The following is an 18,971-nucleotide window of genomic DNA, read 5'->3' as shown; positions in this document are numbered from 1 at the left end:
TCACATACCCATCTCCATTCAGGTCGACCACAGCTACATCATATCCAAAAGAAGATGCCAGTCCAGGCCCTTCTAGAATGTACTCTGGGGAGAGTCTTGCGGACGCTTCATTCTCTTTTCTCAACAGGACCACAGCCCCACAGTGATTGGCTCGAGGTGCCCCAGACACAATGGTCAGGCCACGCCCCTTGGTGATGCTATGTCCAGAATCAAGGGAAAATCCTGCAACATGAAATAAGAGGAATCAAGGTATATATCTTTTATCTTACACTATGCATAATACAGATCATTCATCTTTCATGAGTAAATGAGTGAATTTGGGATGTAAAGAAAAACACAAGATGTGAAATATAGTAGTCATGTCATCTTGACGCAACCAAGAAAACATATGTTGTTGAAGTCGGAAGTTTACATACACCTTATCCAAATACATTTAAACTCAGTTTTTCCCAATTCCTGACATTTAATCCCTGTTTTAGGTCAGTTAGGATCACCACTTTATTTTAAGAATGTGAAATGTCAGAATAATAGTAGAGAGAATTATTTATTTCAGCTTTTATTTCTTTCATCACATTCCCAGTGGGTCAGAAGTTCACTCAATTAGAAATACACTCAATTAGTATTTGGTAGGATTGCCTTTAAATTGTTTAACTTGGGTCAAATATTTCGGGTAGCCTTCCCATAAGCTTCCCACAATAAGTTGGGTGAATCTTGGCCCATTCCTCCTGACAGAGCTGGTGTAACTGAGTCAGGTTTGTAGGCCTACTTGCTCACACACGCTTTTTCAGTTCTGCCTACACATTTTCTATAGGATTGAGGTCAGGGCTTTGTGATGGCCACTCCAATACCTTGACTTTGTTGTCCTTAAGCCATTTTGCCACAACTTTGGAAGTATGCTTGGGGTCATTGTCCATTTGGAAGACCCATTTGCGACCAAGCTTTAACTTCCTGACTGATGTCTTGAGATGTTGCTTCAATATATCCACATAATTTTCCTTCCTCATGATGCCATCTATTTTGTGAAGTGCACCAGTCCCTCCTGCAGCAAAGCATCCCCACAGCATGATGCTGCCACCCCCGTGCTTCACGGTTGGGATGGTGTTCTCTGGCTTGCAAATAACCCCCTTTTTCCTCCAAACACAACGATGGTCATTATGGCCAAACAGTTCTATTTTTGTTTCATCAGACCAGAGGACATTTCTCCAAAACGTACAATCTTTGTCCCCATGTGCAGTTGCAAACCGTAGTCTGGCTTTTTTATGGCAGTTTTGGAGCAGTGGCTTCTTCCTTGCTGAGCTGCCTTTCAGGTTATGTCGATATAGGACTAGTGTTACTGTGGATATAGATACTTTTGTACCTGTTTCCTCCAGCATCTTTACAGGGTCCTTTGCTGTTGTTCTGGGATTGATTTGCACTTTTCGCACCAAAGTACATTCATCTCTAGGAGACACAACGCGTCTCCTTCCTGAACGGTATGACGGCTGTGTGGTCCCATGGTGTTTATACTTGCGTACTATTGTTTGTACAGATGAACGTGGTTCCTTCAGGCATTTGGAAATTGCTCCCAAGGATGAACCAGACTTGTGGAGGTCTACAATTATTTTTCTGAGGTCTTGGCTGATTTCTTTAGATTTTCCCATGATGTCAAGCAAAGAGGCAATGAGTTTGAAGGTAGGCCTTGAAATACATCCACAGGTACACCTCCAATAGACTCAAATGATGTCAATTAGCCTATCAGAAGCTTCTAAAGCCATGACATCATTTTCCAAGCTGTTTAAAGGCACAGTCAACTTAGTGTATGTAAACTTCTGACCCACTGGAATTGTGATACAGTGAATTATAAGTGAAATAATCTGTCTGTAAACAATTGTTGGAAAAATTACTTGTGTCTTGCACAAAGTAGATGACCTAACCGACTTGCCAAAACTATAGTTTGTTAACAAGAAATTTGTGGAGTGGTTGAAAAATTAGTTTTAATGATTCCAACCTAAGTGTATGTAAACTTTCAACTTCAACCGTACGTATCCCAGTAATAACTGCAGTGCATTCAAACATTATGTTGAAATAATGACATGCAAAATATGCAGATTATAAACCATTCACAAGTTAACCACCATGGAGATGGAATGGTTAAGAATGGTTTTAGGCACCTCGGAAGTCACAAACCTAAGAAACTATTGGTCGTCACATCCAAAGTTCTCTCAGGGCTGACCTGTAGAGAAGGCGACTTATACAGAAACCGATCAGGGTTGGCAGCAGACAAACTGGTCATGAACAGGACAGCACAGAAAACACATAGTTCCCGTAATCAAGGTTCAGACCTACTGTACCCACCTAAGTAGCTGTTAGCAGGCACAGGCACCAGGTCAGGATCCAAGCGGTTCTCATCTCCAACTTCATAAGGCCCATCATCATAAAATCCCCTTTCCAACAAAGTATTGTTCTTTTGCTCTACACGTACTATGCCTAGAGTGGTTGAGAGTGAGGGGTGAAGATGTCAATGGAATGGTGCTGGCTTAAATATGACCCTTAACAAAACAATATGAAATCTTCAACAATAATGACACAAGCAAAATGTAACTGGGTTAATTTATTTTTACAGGTGAAAATAAAATTGTATTGAAGGGCAATCCATTTTTGGACTTCTGAATTAATTAAATGTACCCATTAATTCTTGAAGAACACAACTTATAAATGCCTCCTGAGATTAGTTCAACTGTCGTACCCCATCAGAACCCCAAATATAAGCTTGTTTTAGTCCAATGTTTGTAAACAAAGTAAATGTAAACACACACTGTATAGCCTAAAAACATGGTTAAAACTATAATTGTGAAATCATAGACGGTCAGTCCTTGCATCCATATCTGTCTTTGAATTTGAGAGTGGTTACATTTATCCATCCCAATCCCCCGCTTTTTACCGAAACAGTGGTCGGAAGAACGCTTTGTTATTGTTTCAACTGCTGATTGCCGCTTTAAAGCACAGTAAGGAAATGTCTGATGAAGTATGTTGCAAAGCCTTTCTTTACCTCTACAGTCGTGGTCAACATTTTTGAGAATGACACAAATATTAATTTTCACAAAGTCTGCTGCCTCAGTTTTTATGATGGCAATTTGCATATACTCCAGAATGTTATGAAGAGTAATCAGATGAATTGCAATTAATTGCAAAGTCCCTCTTTGCCATGAAAATGAACTTAATCCTAAAAAAACATTTCCACTGCATTTCAGGCCTGCCACAAAAGGACCAGCTGACATCATGTCAGTGATTCTCTCGTTAGGCAAGGATATTGCTGCTAGTAAGATTGCACCTAAATCAACCATTTATTGGATCATCAAGAACTTCAAGGAGAGAGGTTAAATTGTTGTGAAGAAGGCTTCAGAGCGCCCAAGAGAGTCCAGCAAGCGCCAGGACCGTCTCCTAAAGTTGATTCAGCTGCCGGATTGGGCACCACCAGTGCAGAGCTTGCTCAGGAATGGCAGCATGCAGGTGTGAGTGCATCTGCACGCACAGTGAGGCGAAGACTTTTGGAGGATGGCCTGGTGTCAAGAAGGGCAGCAAGGAAGCCACTTATCTCCAGGAAAAACATCAGGGATAGACTGATATTCTGCAAAAGGTACAGGGATTGGACTGCTGAGGACTGGGGCAAAGTCATTTTCTCTGATGAATCCCCTTTCCGATTGTTTGGGGCATCCGGAAAAAAGCTTGTCCGGAGAAGACAAGGTGAGCGCTACCATCAGTCCTGTGTCATGCCAACAGTAAAGCATCCTGAGACCATTAATGTGTGGGGTTGCTTCTCAGCTAAGGGAGTGGGCTCACTCACAATTTTGCCTAAGAACACAGCCATGAATAAAGAATGGTACCAACACATCCTCCGAGAGCAACTTCTCCCAACCATCCAAGAACAGTTTGGTGACAAACAATGCCTTTTCCAGCATGATGGAGCACCTTGCCATAAGGCAAAAGTGATAACTAAGTTGCTCAGGGAACAAAACATCGACATTTTGGGTCCTTGGCCAGGAAACTCCCCAGACCTTAATCCCATTGAGAACTTGTGGTCAATCCTCAAGAGGCGGGTGGACAAACAAAAACCCACAAAAACTCCAAGCATTGATTATGCAAGAATGGGCTGCCATCAGTCAGGATGTGGCCCAGAAGTTAATTGACAGCATGCCAGGGCGGATTGCAGAGGTCTTGAAAAAGAAGGGTCAACACTGCAAATATTGACTCTTTGCATAAACTTAATGTAATTGTCAATAAAAGCCTTTGACACTTATGGAATGCTTGTAATTATACTTCAATATCCCATAGTAACATCTGACAAAAATATTTAAAAACACTGAAGCAGCAAACTTTGTGAAGACCAATACTTGTGTCATTCTCAAAACTTTTGACCACGACTGTAGAGGACAAGTGAGTCACAATATACTGCATGGCTCATTCTGCAGAGATTTAAATATATACTTTGTACATCCACTGATTTTGATACATTGAAGTAAATAGGTTTTGATAACTTACATTTATATTTTACATTGTACAATTTTTGTAATTTAGCAGATGTTCTTATCCAGAGCGACTTACAACAACAACGTAATTGCATACCTTATGAACAGACACTTACCTTTCCAGTTGTAGGCGCCAGGCGCTCCAAACACCATGTAATGGTAGTCCTTGGTGAAAGTGGCAGCCAGACCCTGCTGGCAGGAGCCAAACCTCTCATGGCCTCTGGCTCTGCCCTCACAGAACCTCCAGTTCCCTCCATCTTCATCAGAGGATGTATCAATAGTGAGGTCCTGACTCAGGATGTAGCAGCGTCCTGTGATGTCACGGGACTCCTGAGCAGTGTCCACAAACAGACGTCTCTGATAGCGGTGAGCACAGGTCTGCAATGACAAGACAGTGGAATCAGCATACAAGGCAGATCCTAAGCTAATTATACTGTAGATCTGACACAAAGTTCTGCATGACAGATATACAAAGCACAATGAACCTGGCTAGTAACACAGCCATGCAGAGTATCCTCTGACACTGACTTACCACAATCTTCCCTCCGGGGCCCTGGCTGTTAACTGTCACCCCCATCCACTGGTTCTCCTTGTTCTCAACTCTCACATCCTCTGTGAGAATTCATCAGAAGGAATCAGGATGTTATGTTGATTCTCGCTTTAGAATGAATTTTACTTACAGTATATTGTGGTTAATAAAGCATAATGTTAAACCATATGTTGTGTAGGAGAGAGAAACTGAGAGAAAACCAGATATGAGTAACACCTCACCTTCATTGTCAAAATCGATACGGTCACAGTCATCGGATTCGGTGGTGATGTCACAACTGTACAGGCCACCGGTTATGTTGGCTCTCTGGTTGGCCAGTGCTTTGGCTCTTGGTGCTCCAATCAACAGTCTGTCAAATAAAAAAAATAAAAAAATAAAATGACTGTATCTTTAAGATATTCATGGTCTATAGATGAATGTACTGTGACAATAGCAGATTTCATAGATGTTTGGTAATCCTATACAGCAGCTGTCATATTCAATAATTCATACTGACCATTTTCAGACATGTAATTCAAAGCAGTCAGCTTAGTAACCCAGGACTGGCCTGGATAACAGAGACCATGTCAAACTGGCAAATACAGTACAGTTGTGGTCAAAAGTTTTGAGAATGACACAAATATTAATTTTCACAAAGTCTGCTGCCTCAGTTTTTATGATGGCAATTTGCATATACAGTGATCCCTCGCCACTTCGCGGTTCACTTATCGCGGATTCGCTATTTCGCGGATTTTCATAATGCATTTTTTTTTTTTTGGTGCATTGTGCTCTGCATTCTGATTCGCTAAAAACTCACTCCCGCTTCTTGTATCAAAACATGCTACGAATTGTGCTATCATTTTGTCGTCTCGTGCAGTTATGTGTACGTACATAAAACAGCTTGGCAAATTTACATTAAGTTGGCCAAATTATCTTGTAATTTCGAACATCTCCTAAACCCATAATGTCGACGAAACGGCCTGGACCGACAAAAGCACCTGCGGATGGGCCCAAACGGCGGAAGATGCTACCTATCTCAGATAAAGTTAAACTTCTGGACATGCTAAGGGAAGGTAAATGACAAAGCCACAAAGCGACGATGAAAGAGAAGAGGGAGAAGAGGACACGAGAGATGAGGAGGAAGGACTAACGCTTGGTCGCTTAGCAACCATGGTGCGAATGGCCACTGAACTTAAGCGAGTAGCTGAGGAATGGGACCCTTTGATGAGCCGTTCATTACAGTTCTCCAACGTAATCGATGGTGGCATGTCGGTGTACAAGGATCTTTTTGCAAAGAAGAAAAAAGAGCGACAACAGCTGCCTATCACTATGTTCTTCTCCCGAACAAACACACCTGCACCGCGGGCTTCAGAAGAAGAGAACACTGCAGAGCGCAGTCAGGATGCAGCGGCCCAGTCTGAAGAGCAGTGAAACGGCCTACACGTGAGTCACTGTATTTGTATACATGTAATAGTTGCTAATTGTAAAAAAAAAAGTTTTCTATTTCGCGGATTTCACTTATCGCGGGTCATTTTCGGAACGTAACCCCCGCGATAAACGAGGGATTACTGTACTCCAGAATGTTATGAAGAGGGATCAGATGAATTGCAATTAATTGCAAAGTCCCTCTTTGCCATGAAAATTAACTTAATCCTAAAAAAACATTTCCACTGCATTTCAGGCCTGCCACAAAAGGACCAGCTGACATCATGTCAGTGATTCTCTTGTTAACACAGGTGAGAGTGTTGACGAGGACAAGGCTGGAGATCACTCTGTCATGCTGATTGAGTTAAAATAACAGACTGGAAGCTTTAAAAGGAGGGTGGTGCTTGAAATCATTGTTCTTCCTCTGTTAACCATGGTTACCTGCAAGGAAACACGTGCCGTCATCATTGCTTTGCACAAAAAGGGCTTCACAGGCAAGGATATTGCTGCTAGTAAGATTGCACCTAAATCAACCATTTATTGGATCATCAAGAACTTCAAGGAGAGAGATTCAATTGTTGTGAAGAAGGCTTCAGGGCACCCAAGAAAGTCCAGAAAGCACCAGGACCGTCTCCTAAAGTTGATTCAGCTGCACCACCAGTGCAGAGCTTGCTCAGGAATGGCAGCAGGCAGGTGTGAGTGCATCTGCACGCACAGTGAGGCAAAGACTTTTGGAGGATGGCCTGGTGTCAAGAAGGGCAGCGAGGAAGCCACTTCTCTCGAGGAAAAACATCAGCGACAGACTGATATTCTGCAAAAGGTACAGGGATTGGACTGTTGAGGACTGGGGTAAAGTTATTTTCTCTGATGAATCCCCTTTCCGATTGTTTGGGGCATCCGGAAAAAAGTAAACAGTAAAGCAGGGTCCTTCAATTCCGGTCCTGGAGGGCCGAAACACCTCTGTTTTTCATCCTCTCCTTCTAATCAGGGGCTAATTCAGACCTGGGACACCAGGTGAGTGCAATTAACTACCAGGTAGAAATAAAAAACAGAAGTGTTTCGGCCCTCCAGGACCGGAATTGAAGAACCCTGCAGTAAAGCATCCTGAGACCATTCATGTGTGGGGCTAAGGGAGTGGGCTCACTCACAATTTTGCCTAAGAACACAGCCATGAATAAAGAATGGTACCAACACATCCTTCGAGAGCAACTTCTTCCAACCATCCAAGAACAGTTTGGTGACGAACAATGCCTTTTCCAGCATGATGGAGCACCTTGCCATAAGGCAAAAGTGATAACTAAGTGGCTCGGGGAACAAAACATCAACATTTTGGGTCCATGGCCAGGAAACTCCCCAGACCTTAATCCCATTGAGAACTTGTGGTCAATCCTCAAGAGGCGGGTGGACAAACAAAAACCCACAAATTCTGACAAACTCTAAGCATTGATTATGCAAGAATGGGCTGCCATCAGTCAGGATGTGGCCCAGAAGTTAATTGACAGCATGCCAGGGCGGATTGCAGAGGTCTTGAAAAAGAAGGGTCAACACTGCAAATATTGACTCTTTGCATAAACTTAATGTAATTGTCAATAAAAGCCTATGACACTTATGGAATGTTGTAATTATACTTCAGTATACCATAGTAACATCTGACAAAAATATATAAAAACACTGAAGTAGCAAACTTTGTGATACTTCTGTCATTCTCAAAACTTTTGACCACGACTGTACATGTCCACTACTTAATATTCAAACTGCCAGCAATCATAGTACTGTATCAGAGCCTTCAAGAAATTGTGAACACGCCTTTTGAGATGCACCACAATTAAATACTTTTTTTTGTATTTCATCTGGCTGCCAGTTAACGTCCTCAGAATAATTATTTTGGTGGTAAGAGACTAAAAGAGAACTTCTCGTGATTTGTCTCTGTAGTACAGTAGACTACTGTGCTATACAATGAGTAATAGGGAGAGAAACAGTAGAGTCCATGATCTAATTTGGAGCATATTCAATAATATGATTGTCCTGTACAACATTAGTTCACTGACCACAACATATCCAAATCACCCTGAGTGCCTAAGAGAATCTTTACAACCGCAGGGGGACAATATCCTGCATGAATAAGTTTTAGGGTTGAATAATTTGTAGAGCCATTTATTTATGCCCTATATTTATGCACAATACTTTATAAGAGCTGTGACTGACTGATATTGCAATTAAATATTTCCTGTAATATCTTAGGAGGGCTTTTAGGAATTGGCTGTACTTGGCACTTCACTAAATGAAAAAAACTTTCCTGTTAGGCTACCACTATAAAGGGGAACAAACAGGCAGCTCATTGTTGAACAACCACAGTGAGAGACAAAACTTCAGCAGGACCTCTCTGGGTCATATTTTCCAGCCTGGACAGTGAGTGAAAGCCACAGCCCCATACTAAGGAACACTGAAAACATGACCAGATGCATCACTGAGAATGGCTAACAATATTGCATATTGTGCAGCATGTTTGTTGTGTTACCTAGATGAAGTAGTATTGTAATGCTATTAGGGAAATATATTGGGGAAATAATAGAGTGATCACTGTCCATTCACTACAAGTGCTATGTTTAACCGCTTAGGGAGTTACTGGAAAACTGATACTTATATGGGTAATAGTGGACCACAGTGCAAATCCATTGGAAACGTTGTGGGAATTTTCACAAAGGGGGGCAAGGAATCCTCTCCACCTTCTTCCTCCACTCTACATGATTCCACAAGCTATTCCGTAAACCCCATATTGATTCCTTGGATAGAGTCATGGACCTTCATTTACCAATCAGGGACTCCCAAGAGGAAGCCTGTTGGGAAAGGGGAAGATCGAAGCCCAAATTATGTCCCCTCCCCTCTATCAACAGCCAGTGAAATGCAAATAAGAGCTCCATCAAAACAAACAATTTCACAGTGCAGCTGAGCTGTCAGTTCAAAGAACAGTTGAAGATAGAATGTAGATAGTTGAGGGCTTCAAAATCACTATTTATTCCAATGTTACTCTTGTAGGTCACACTCTCACTTAAAGCCTGGGGAAACCAACCCCATAGAGCTGCATTAGAGTGGGAAACAACACATAGGGATTTGTATCTGCAAGTAAAGGTTCTTAGCACTGCTCCCCACTGATAGTTGTGAAATTTGACAAGTCACTGAATGGTAACATTGGCATTTGCATACAACACTCCAGCCTTTGTGTACAAAGTCTAGATGACACATGAAAACAAGCTGCTCATTTCTGAAGGAGAAAACATTTATTTATTTTTTTACTTATAGATAAGCACCTTATTCCTCTTTTATATTGGATACCCAACAGCTTCTGATCTAGACAAACTAATAGGGAACAATTAAGCAATTAGACACAAGCAAGGCTGGACTTTGTTAGCTTAGATAAAAAGATAAAAAGTCAAAAGTGCTACTGGTAGTTGAGAACTTTGATGGTCATAGAACTTGCCTGAAGACTCATCCTGAATTTAATTTCGCTGCTCTATCGAATGCTCCATACATCTGTCTGAAGAACCATTGGTCTGAACCCGCTATCCTAGAAGTAATTTGTGCAGACGTAAAAATTATGTGATTCATGATTCGTGTAGCCCGGCTCTGGCCCAACGCATCGGTTTCTGGAACCAATCAGAACGGTTTGAATGTGTTCACATTCTAGAAGTCCTCAGGGAGGAAGCAAATCCAGACTCATTGTGGAGAAGAAACGTTAGTGGGCGTGGCGTTTGACCGGAGCGATGTGGATGGGTAGCCAGGCAAAGACGGAACTGCCAACAAGTTACACTTAGGGGAAAGGAGACTCTTTTTAGGCCACATTCTTTTAGGACACATTCTAAAAAATAACATTGCAAATCTACTGCCCTCTGTTCCTCTAAAACAGAAACCCCCAGGTTATAGCATCAAGTTAGCTGAGCTACTAAGTACATGGAGAGCCATCATATTCCTATCCATGTCAAGAAGTATAAAAGACAGTAGGATTGGTTACAGACTAAGGCAGGGGTGTCAAACGTACGGCCTGCGGGCCGGATCAGGCCCGCAAACGGGTTTAATCCGGCCCGCGAGATGATTTAGATTTTTTTTTATTTTTTCTTTTTTCTTTTTTTTAAGTATAAAAATGCGCTGCAATTTTTCAATAAAATAAACTGCTGTTCCAATTGCGTCCACTGGATGGCGCAATAGCAATTGTGTTAAGCAAGCAAACTGTTTATACCGGGGCAGAGCAAGTAGGTCAAGCACGTGCAGCCAATGAGCTACTTTGTTTTGCCCGCAATATTTATTACGGCTTCTACTTTTAACATTATGTGCTTTGGCACCCTCATTGCCCCAATATGTCTCTGTCAAAAAAGAGAAAAGTGGACGCAGAGTGCAGAGTGTTCCAAGAAAAATTGTCATCCTATTTAATCACGGAATTGAATGGGAAAGCTGTATGTTTGGTGTGTTCAGAGCATGTTGCAGTGCTGAAAGAATATAACCTTTGTCGCCACTATGTGAGTCTTCATGCCGACAAATATGACAACTTTCAAGGACAGCGGAGATGAGAGAAGGTGAATGAACTGTTGGCGGGTCTGAAGAAACAGCAGTCTGTGTTTACTCACAGCCGAGACATCAGTGACGCTGCAGTGAAAGCTAGCTACCTCATTGCTAATGAAATCGCAGTGGCTTCAAAACCATTTAGTGAGGGTGAATTTGTAAAAACATGCATGATGAAGGCAGCGGAGATTGTGTGCCCTGAAAAGCGGCAGGCTTTTGCAAATATCAGCCTGACAAGAAACACAGTTGCAGACAGGATTTCCGATCTTTCAGTGGATTTGGACAGCCAGTTGAAGCAAAAAGTAAAGTCATTTATTGCGTTTTCGGTTGCAATTGATGAAAGCACGGACATTACAGATGTTGCACAACTGACCATTTTTTCATCCGCGGAGTTGATGACACATTGACCGTCACCGAGGAGTTCGTGGAGTTGGTGCCGATGACAGATACAACGACAGCAGCTGATATTTTTACCGCACTCGTCGGCGCGCTGGACAGGGTCGGAGTGGACTGGTCCCGCGCTGTCAGCCTGGCTACAGATGGTGCACCCTCAATGATCGAGAAAAAAGCAGGCGTTGTGACAAAGTTCAGAGAGAAAGTGCAATCTGCAAATGGAGGACGTGATTTTTTGACTTTTCACTGTATTTTGCACCAGGAGGCTTTGTGTTGCAAGTCATTAAAGATGGATAACGTCATGAAGGTGGTCATCCAAACTGTTAATTTCATCCGATCCAGAAGCCTGAATCACCGTCAGTTTGACAGCCTTCTCAGAGAGAAAGACCACATCTATGGCCTGCCATACCACACTGAGGTAAGATGGTTAAGCCGAGGTGCTGTGCTGAGGCGTTTCTTTGATTTACGAGAAGAAATTGAACAGTTCATGGAAGAAAAGGGCAAACCAGTGTTAGAATTTAATTCCGCAGAATGGATGCAGGACCTTGCATTTATGGTGGATGTTACAGAGCACCTGAATAACTTGAACAAACAGCTGCAAGGGCGCAACAAAGTTGTCACGCAGTATTATGACAGCATACGTTCTTTCAAGTTGAAGCTGTCATTGTGGGAGACGCAACTTGCCGGTGGTGATGCAGCTCACTTCCCCTGTCTGAAAAATGTGTGCGCGACCCAACATGTGGCAGACATGAAGCGGTTCAAAGATAAAATAACTGGACTGTTACGGGAGTTTGAGCAACGCTTTCAGATTTATGTTTATATGTTTTTATGTTGATGTGCTATTGTTTTTAATTGATTTTATTTTATTTGTATATTTAACCTATCCTTGACTCTGTGGTTCTTGCACTTGTTTGGGGAACAGGATTTCATTATTTTTATCTACATTTCTGCCTGAGAAATGACACCCTGATATAGTTCTGTGATCTGTGATATACTTCTGTGAATCACTGAGGCATTGTGTGTTTGTGTGTTCTTTGTCCTCAGAACTTTCAAATAACTTGAGGTGTTTTATGATTAATAGTGATGTTGTGCTTTTGGACACTGTCCTCAGGCTCCAGCTTTATGTTTATATGTTTTTATGTTGATGTGCTATTGTTTTTAATTGATTTTATTTTATTTGTATATTTAACCTATTCTTGACTCTGTGGTTCTTGCACTTGTTTGGGGAACAGGATTTCATTATTTGTATCTACATTTCTGCCTGAGAAATGACACCCTGATATAGTTCTGTGATCTGTGAAACAGTTCTGTTAATCACTGAGGCATTGTGTGTTTGTGTGTTCTTTTTCTTTAGAATTTTCAAATAAACTTGACGTGTTTTATGATTAATAGTGATGTTGTGCTTGTACTATTTTGGACACACTGTCCTCAGGCTCCAGCTTTATGTTGTATGTTGATCGTATTAAAACAAAGAAAACAATCTGAAGTTGTTGTTTTTAAGTTATATATACCATGATTTTTCCGGTCCGGCCCACTTGGGAATAGATTTTCCTCCATGTGGCCCCTGAGCTAAAATGAGTTTGACACCCCTGGACTAAGGGCTCTATTTTCGGCTGGCGCAAATAAGGCGCAAGTGTCAAACGTACGTTAGTTTGCAATTTCGTCATGTAAAAACTGGAACACCGGCATTTTCCAGCCCTAAAGCCAGGTTCTACAACTTCCCTATCTAACATCAGCTCGCTTGCGCTGAGGTGGGAGGGGTGGCACTATTTGAGGTGTGTTCTTTAAAAACAAGCACAAAAGTGACAACTTCATGCAGCGCTAATAGGAAGTTTCAAGACCCACAAAAGCAGGTCTTAACTGTAACGCAGTTGATAATGGCATGGATTTTGAGAGCAGAAGTGCAGCCTATCCAGTCATGGCGCACAGTGCCCATGGAATGAGAGATGTGCCTTTTGTGGGGGTGAATCGAAACCAACCATAGCCTACCCTCCCCTTAATCAAGGCTGGTTTAGCATCATTGTATACAGTGTGTTTTTTTATCTTGACCATTAGCCTATGAATAAAGTGGTTTTAAATGTTCTACTGAGAGTGCTTTAAAATATTTTTGAGGTTTTTGCCCTCATACTTTTTCATTGCTCACAATTCACATACCTGCATTTCGCTTGTTCACGTAGGCTATCCATCCCCCTTTTCAAAGAGCACCCCTCATTCGATTACCAAAGACACACTTGGAGAATCTGCCACGCACATAGGCAACGATAATTGACAGGAGCCTAGTTTTTTGTAAAGACGTGCAAATGATATGCTAAAGACATTTAGGCCTACGTGTGCACACAGTGCCATGGAACGAGAGAAGTGATTCATGACATCATGCTTCTGACTCGATCCTAGTTAGAAATATTGTTGTTGGTTGTTTTTCGTTTGATTTGATTAAAAAACCAACTTTTAAGAAAGATTCAGCTTCCGTGGATTTATGGTGAGAACTTACACGGCTTCGAATGCAATGCAATTTCGTCTGTTATTTCTGGAGAAGCGCAAACACAGTATGATCTGTAAAATGGTTCCATGAGGTATATAAAACATTATCTATCCAGCTCCTGTGAAAAGTTTGGATGTGCGTAAAACCCTCCATAGTCTAAATTGCCTAGTCTGTATTATATGTCTACGGGGGGCAGTTATTGTGCCTGTAACGGTATCTAGACATTTTTTATTATTTTTTTTATTCGAATTATACACTGTCTTTTTAGGCATTATCAATAGCCTGGTGAATTTAATCTTGCTTATTGACTACGTTTGGCATGTCCATATCCAGACTGCAATTTACAGTAAGGCTAGCCCCTATTTCAGTGCGAATGCTATACTGTAGCCTATGTTTAACAATGTATTTCCATACTGAAGCAATGCAATTAGTGTCACGGTTCAGACAGACGACCAGAGGACCACAATTGCGTCACACCAGAAAGTTTATTAAACTTAAGGGAAAAGGGAAGTAGGGAGTGAATGAAGGCTCCAGGGGTAACAGGGATCCCGTCCAATGCGCTGGGTCTGTGCCCCCCCCAGTGGCAGCGATGCGTCCTATGAAGCCGGTGGTGGGTGGTCCAGAAGTCCTGGGGGGGGGAGACACAGACACAACAGGGCGGAATGAAACCAGGCAGCAGTACAGTTCAAGGGAAATCCAAAATACGTAGTAGCAAGGCAGAAGGCTGGTCAGAGTTACCGGGATTGAAGAGTAGTCAGGAGTCGTAATGGCAGAAGCAGGTCTGGATCTCCTGAGGCAGAAGAGTATCCAAAAAACAGGCAGGTCCGGGGTCACAAAACCAGGGTGAGCCAGAAGCGCGAGCAAACAGGTTCCGGGTGTGAGCTTTGCAGACGATCTGACACCGGAGAGCTGAAAGACAGGGCCTTAAATACTGGGAGAGGTAGTGGGTAATGCAGCGCAGCTGGCAGAGTAATCAGAGCAGAGCAGAGCAGGGACAGGTGGAGCTAGTTAGGCTGAGTAGAGAGAGTGGTGAGCAGAGTGGAAGAAAATTAAGGTGGTAACCCGGTGGAGTGAGAGGCCCATGACAGAACCCCCCCCCCAAGGGACGGCCCCAGAAGTCCCAAGAGCAACACCACGCCGGGCGGGAGGAGGGGAGCCGGAGGAGGGCTAGAACTCCTCCGAACGGTCCGAGTGAACGTCCTCATCCTCGGAGGAAGCCGGAGGGCCGTGGTCGGGAGATGGGACAGGTCCCGAGACAGGATCAGGCACAGGACAGGAAGCCGAGCGGGCCGGACGGTTAGGGACCCCTCTGGGGCGGCCCCTACGGATTGCAGGTTGATCAGGATGCCGTTGGTGGAAAGCGGTGATGAGAGTCCTATCCACAATCCGACTAGCTGGCACCCAGGTCCTTTCCTCAGGTCCATAGCCCTCCCAGTCAATGAGGTACTGGAGACCCCTACCCCTCCGTCTGGACCGAAGCAGGCGGCGGACGGTGTAAACCAGACCACCATCGACGAGCCGTGGAGGAGGAGGACCAGGCGCAGCAGGGACCAGCGGACTCTCATGGATGGGCTTAATCTTAGACACATGGAAAGTGGGGTGCACCCTCAGGGAATTAGGCAGTTGGAGCCGGACAGCAGTTGGGCTAATCACTCTTATGATAGGGAATGGGCCAATGAACCGAGGTGCCAGCTTCTGCGACTCCACCCTGAGTGGCAGGTTCTTTGATGACAACCACACCCTTTGACCAACATGGTAGGTGGGAGCAGGAATTCTCCGACGGTTGGCCCCGGTAGTGTAGCTGGCAACGGATCTGAGGAGTGTGGCTCGGGCTTGTGACCAGGTGCGGCGACATCGACGGGCAAAAGCAAGTGCAGATGGGCAAGTAACCTCCTCTTCCTGGCTGGCAAATAGAGGAGGCTGGTATCCATAAACACATTGGAAAGGGGACATACCGATGGCAGAGCAGGTCAGAGAATTGTGTGCGTACTCCACCCATGTCAATTGCTGCGACCAGGAGTGGGGGTTGCGTGAAGTCATGCATCGCAGTGCCTTCTCGAGCTCCTGATTAGCCCGCTCTGACTGCCCATTGGATTGGGGATGGAATCCGGAAGTCAGACTGACTGTGGCTCCCAGCAGGTGACAGAACTCCTTCCAAAAAGCGGAGGAGAATTGTGGACCACGGTCAGAAACTACATCCCTTGGCAGCCCGTGGATCCGGAAGACGTGTTCCAGGACCACCTGGGCGGTCTCCTTGGCGGTTGGGAGCTTGGGGAGGGGAATGAAGTGTGCCATCTTGCTGAAACGGTCAACGATGGTGAGAATGACGGTCATGCCACTTGAAGGGGGCAGCCCCGTGACAAAGTCAAGGGCGATGTGAGACCAGGGACGTCTGGGCACAGGCAGGGGCTGCAGCAATCCGGCTGGGGGCTGGCAGGACGACTTGTGTTGGTTGCAGATGGGGCAGGCTTGGACGAATTCCCGTACATCCTTCCTCAGAGAGGGCCACCAGAACCTCTGGGCGAGCAGGTTGTAAGTGCGGGTGGAGCCAGGGTGACAAGCTAGGCGGGAGTCATGTCCCCACTGAACGACCTGGGACCTCAGGTCTTCGGGGACAAAAAGGCGGTCAGCTGGGCAAGTGCTGGGACCTGGCTGGTTACGGAGAGCCTCCAGCACCTGTTCCTCAACAGCCCAGGTCAGAGCTGCAACGATGCAGGGACTTGGCAGAATCGACACAGGGTCCTTGGAGGGGGTGTCATCCTTCTGGAATTGACGGGAGAGGGCGTCTGGCTTGGTGTTGCGTGATCCAGGCCGGTATGACAGAGTGAAATTAAACCTGGTGAAGAACAGGGCCCAGCGGGACTGCCTGGAGTTCAACCGTTTGGCCGTGCGGATGTACTCCAAGTTCTTATGATCGGTCCAAACGAGAAATGGAATGGTGGACCCCTCCAGCCAGTGACGCCACTCCTCCAAGGCAAGCTTCACAGCCAGCAGCTCACGGTTCCCTATGTCGTAATTGCACTCAGAGGGGGACAACCGACGTGAGAAAAAGGCACAGGGATGGAGCTTCCTATCCTCCGCAGCCCACTGAGAAATCACAGCACCAACTCCCACATCCGAGGCGTCCACCTCCACAATGAATTGCCGGTCCACATCAGGCATCTGGAGGATGGGAGCGGAGGTGAACCTCACCTTGAGGGTACTGAAGGCTTTGTCGGCTGCTGGGGTCCAGGTGAAGGGTTGCTTGGTGCTGGTTAGAGCAGTGAGAGGGGCAGCAACGGTACTGTAGTTCCGGATAAACTTCCTATAGAAGTTAGCAAACCCCAGAAACTGTTGCAGCTTCTTTCTGTTCTCCGGAACTGGCCATGAAGTGACTGCTGATACTTTGGCAGGATCCATTTGGATACTTCCCTCTGCCACTATGTACCCCAGGAAGGCCACTGTCTTGACGTGAAACTCACATTTCTCTGCCTTGGCGTAGAGGGAATTCTCCAGAAGACGATGAAGGACTTGCTGGACATGGCGGGTGTGTTCCGACAGGTTTCTGGAGTAGATTAAGATGTCATCCAGGTAAACGAAGACAAACTTGTTTAACATGTCCCGCAGTACATCATTCACTAGAGCCTGGAACACAGCAGGAGCATTGGTGAGGCCAAAAGGCATAACCAGATACTCGTAGTGGCCTGTTGGTGTATTGAATGCGGTTTTCCATTCATCTCCCTCCCGGATCCGCACTAGGTGGTAAGCGTTTCTGAGATCCAACTTGGTAAAAACAGTGGCTCCCTGGAGCAACTCAAAAGCAGAGGTGAGCAGAGGCAGAGGGTAACGGTTTTTCACTGTGATGTCGTTGAGTCCCCTGTAGTCGATGCAGGGGCGAAGAGATCCGTCCTTCTTCCCCACAAAGAAGAAGCCAGCACCAGCAGGAGATGAAGATGAACGGATTAATCCTGCGGACAGAGAGCCATTGATGTAGTCCTCCATGGACCTTCTTTCAGGAGCAGACAACGAATAAAGACGACCCTTTGGAGGAGCTGTTCCAGGGAGGAGGTCGATGGCACAGTCGTACGGTCGGTGAGGGGGCAGAGATGTGGCTCTTGCTTTGTTAAACACCTCTCTGAGACCATGGTAGCATTCTGGGACATTGGAGAGGTCAGGAGCGGAGTTAGTAGGTACTGGCCGAGGGGGTAGTGCGGCAGCAAGCAGGCAGGTTCGGTGGCAGTCCTCTCCCCACTCCCTGATCACCCCGGTCACCCAGTCGAGCTGAGGGTTGTGCCGGCGGAGCCATGGGTAACCCAGGATGAGGGGTTGGCCTGGAGAGGGGAGCAGGTGAAACTGGATAGTTTCTTGATGGTTTCCGGACAGACCCATCGAGACCGGGGCCGTGATATGAGTGACCGATCCGAGTAAGTGTCCGTCCAGTGCCCGGGCAGGAATAGGAGGTGTCAAACGGAGGTTCTCCAGTCCCAGTTGGCGTGCCAGCTTGATGTCCATTATGTTGGCTTCGGCGCCAGAATCCACCAGAGCAGCCAGGGTGTGAGTTGAGTCAGAGAGGCGGAGGTGAACTTGCAGCAGGGGTTTGCGGTCGGAGGACTGGATGGTCATTGAACTCAACCGGACTCCCCCTATGCCCGGTGAGCTTCGGCCCTTTAAAGGGCAGGTTACCACACGATGTCCATCACCTCCACAATAGAGGCAGAGGTTTGAGGTGAAGCGGCGCTGGCGCTCTGCAGGAGTGAGGGAGGCTCGCCCAATCTCCATAGGCTCAGACTGATCAAGCTGACCTGGGTGAGTGGCAGTAGATGACAGGAGCCCAGTCGGATCTCTCCGAATGCCGGTAGTAGGTGGACCTTGGCGCCCCCTCTCACGACGACGGGTCTGTATCCTTCTGTCGATCCTGACAGTCAGTGCGATGGCTTCATCAAGAGTGGAAGGCAGTTCATGGGAGACCAACTCGTCCTTGATATAGTCAGCCAAACTATGGAAGAACGCGTCCACCAACGATGGTGTGTTCCAAGAACTTCGTCTAGCCAGGGTTCGGAAGTCGATGGAATGGTCTGCGACTGTACGTCTGCCTTGTCGAATA

The 18,971-nt window shown here is 45.3% G+C and overlaps 1 protein-coding gene across 1 annotated transcript in view; it reads right to left on the bottom strand.

Moving 5' to 3' along the window:
• LOC311130129 (integrin alpha-6-like) overlaps positions 1 to 18,971 on the bottom strand; it is a gene marked incomplete at its 5' end in the record, with an annotated part of 40,173 nt that overhangs the window by 7,340 nt on the left and 13,862 nt on the right. The window contains 5 exons of the mRNA XM_084162814.1: positions 9 to 222; positions 2,335 to 2,466; positions 4,622 to 4,883; positions 5,038 to 5,117; positions 5,277 to 5,404. Of these exons, the coding sequence (XP_084018940.1) occupies positions 9 to 222; positions 2,335 to 2,466; positions 4,622 to 4,883; positions 5,038 to 5,117; positions 5,277 to 5,404 (816 nt within the window). The remainder of the gene's footprint in view (positions 1 to 8; positions 223 to 2,334; positions 2,467 to 4,621; positions 4,884 to 5,037; positions 5,118 to 5,276; positions 5,405 to 18,971) is intronic.

This window comes from Coregonus lavaretus, assembly GCF_964263955.1.
Source record: "Coregonus lavaretus genome assembly, chromosome: 5".
Taxonomy (NCBI): Eukaryota; Metazoa; Chordata; class Actinopteri; order Salmoniformes; family Salmonidae; genus Coregonus; species Coregonus lavaretus.
The sequence above is the reverse complement of the archived record's forward strand: the minus strand, read 5'-3'. Positions and strand labels throughout refer to the sequence as shown.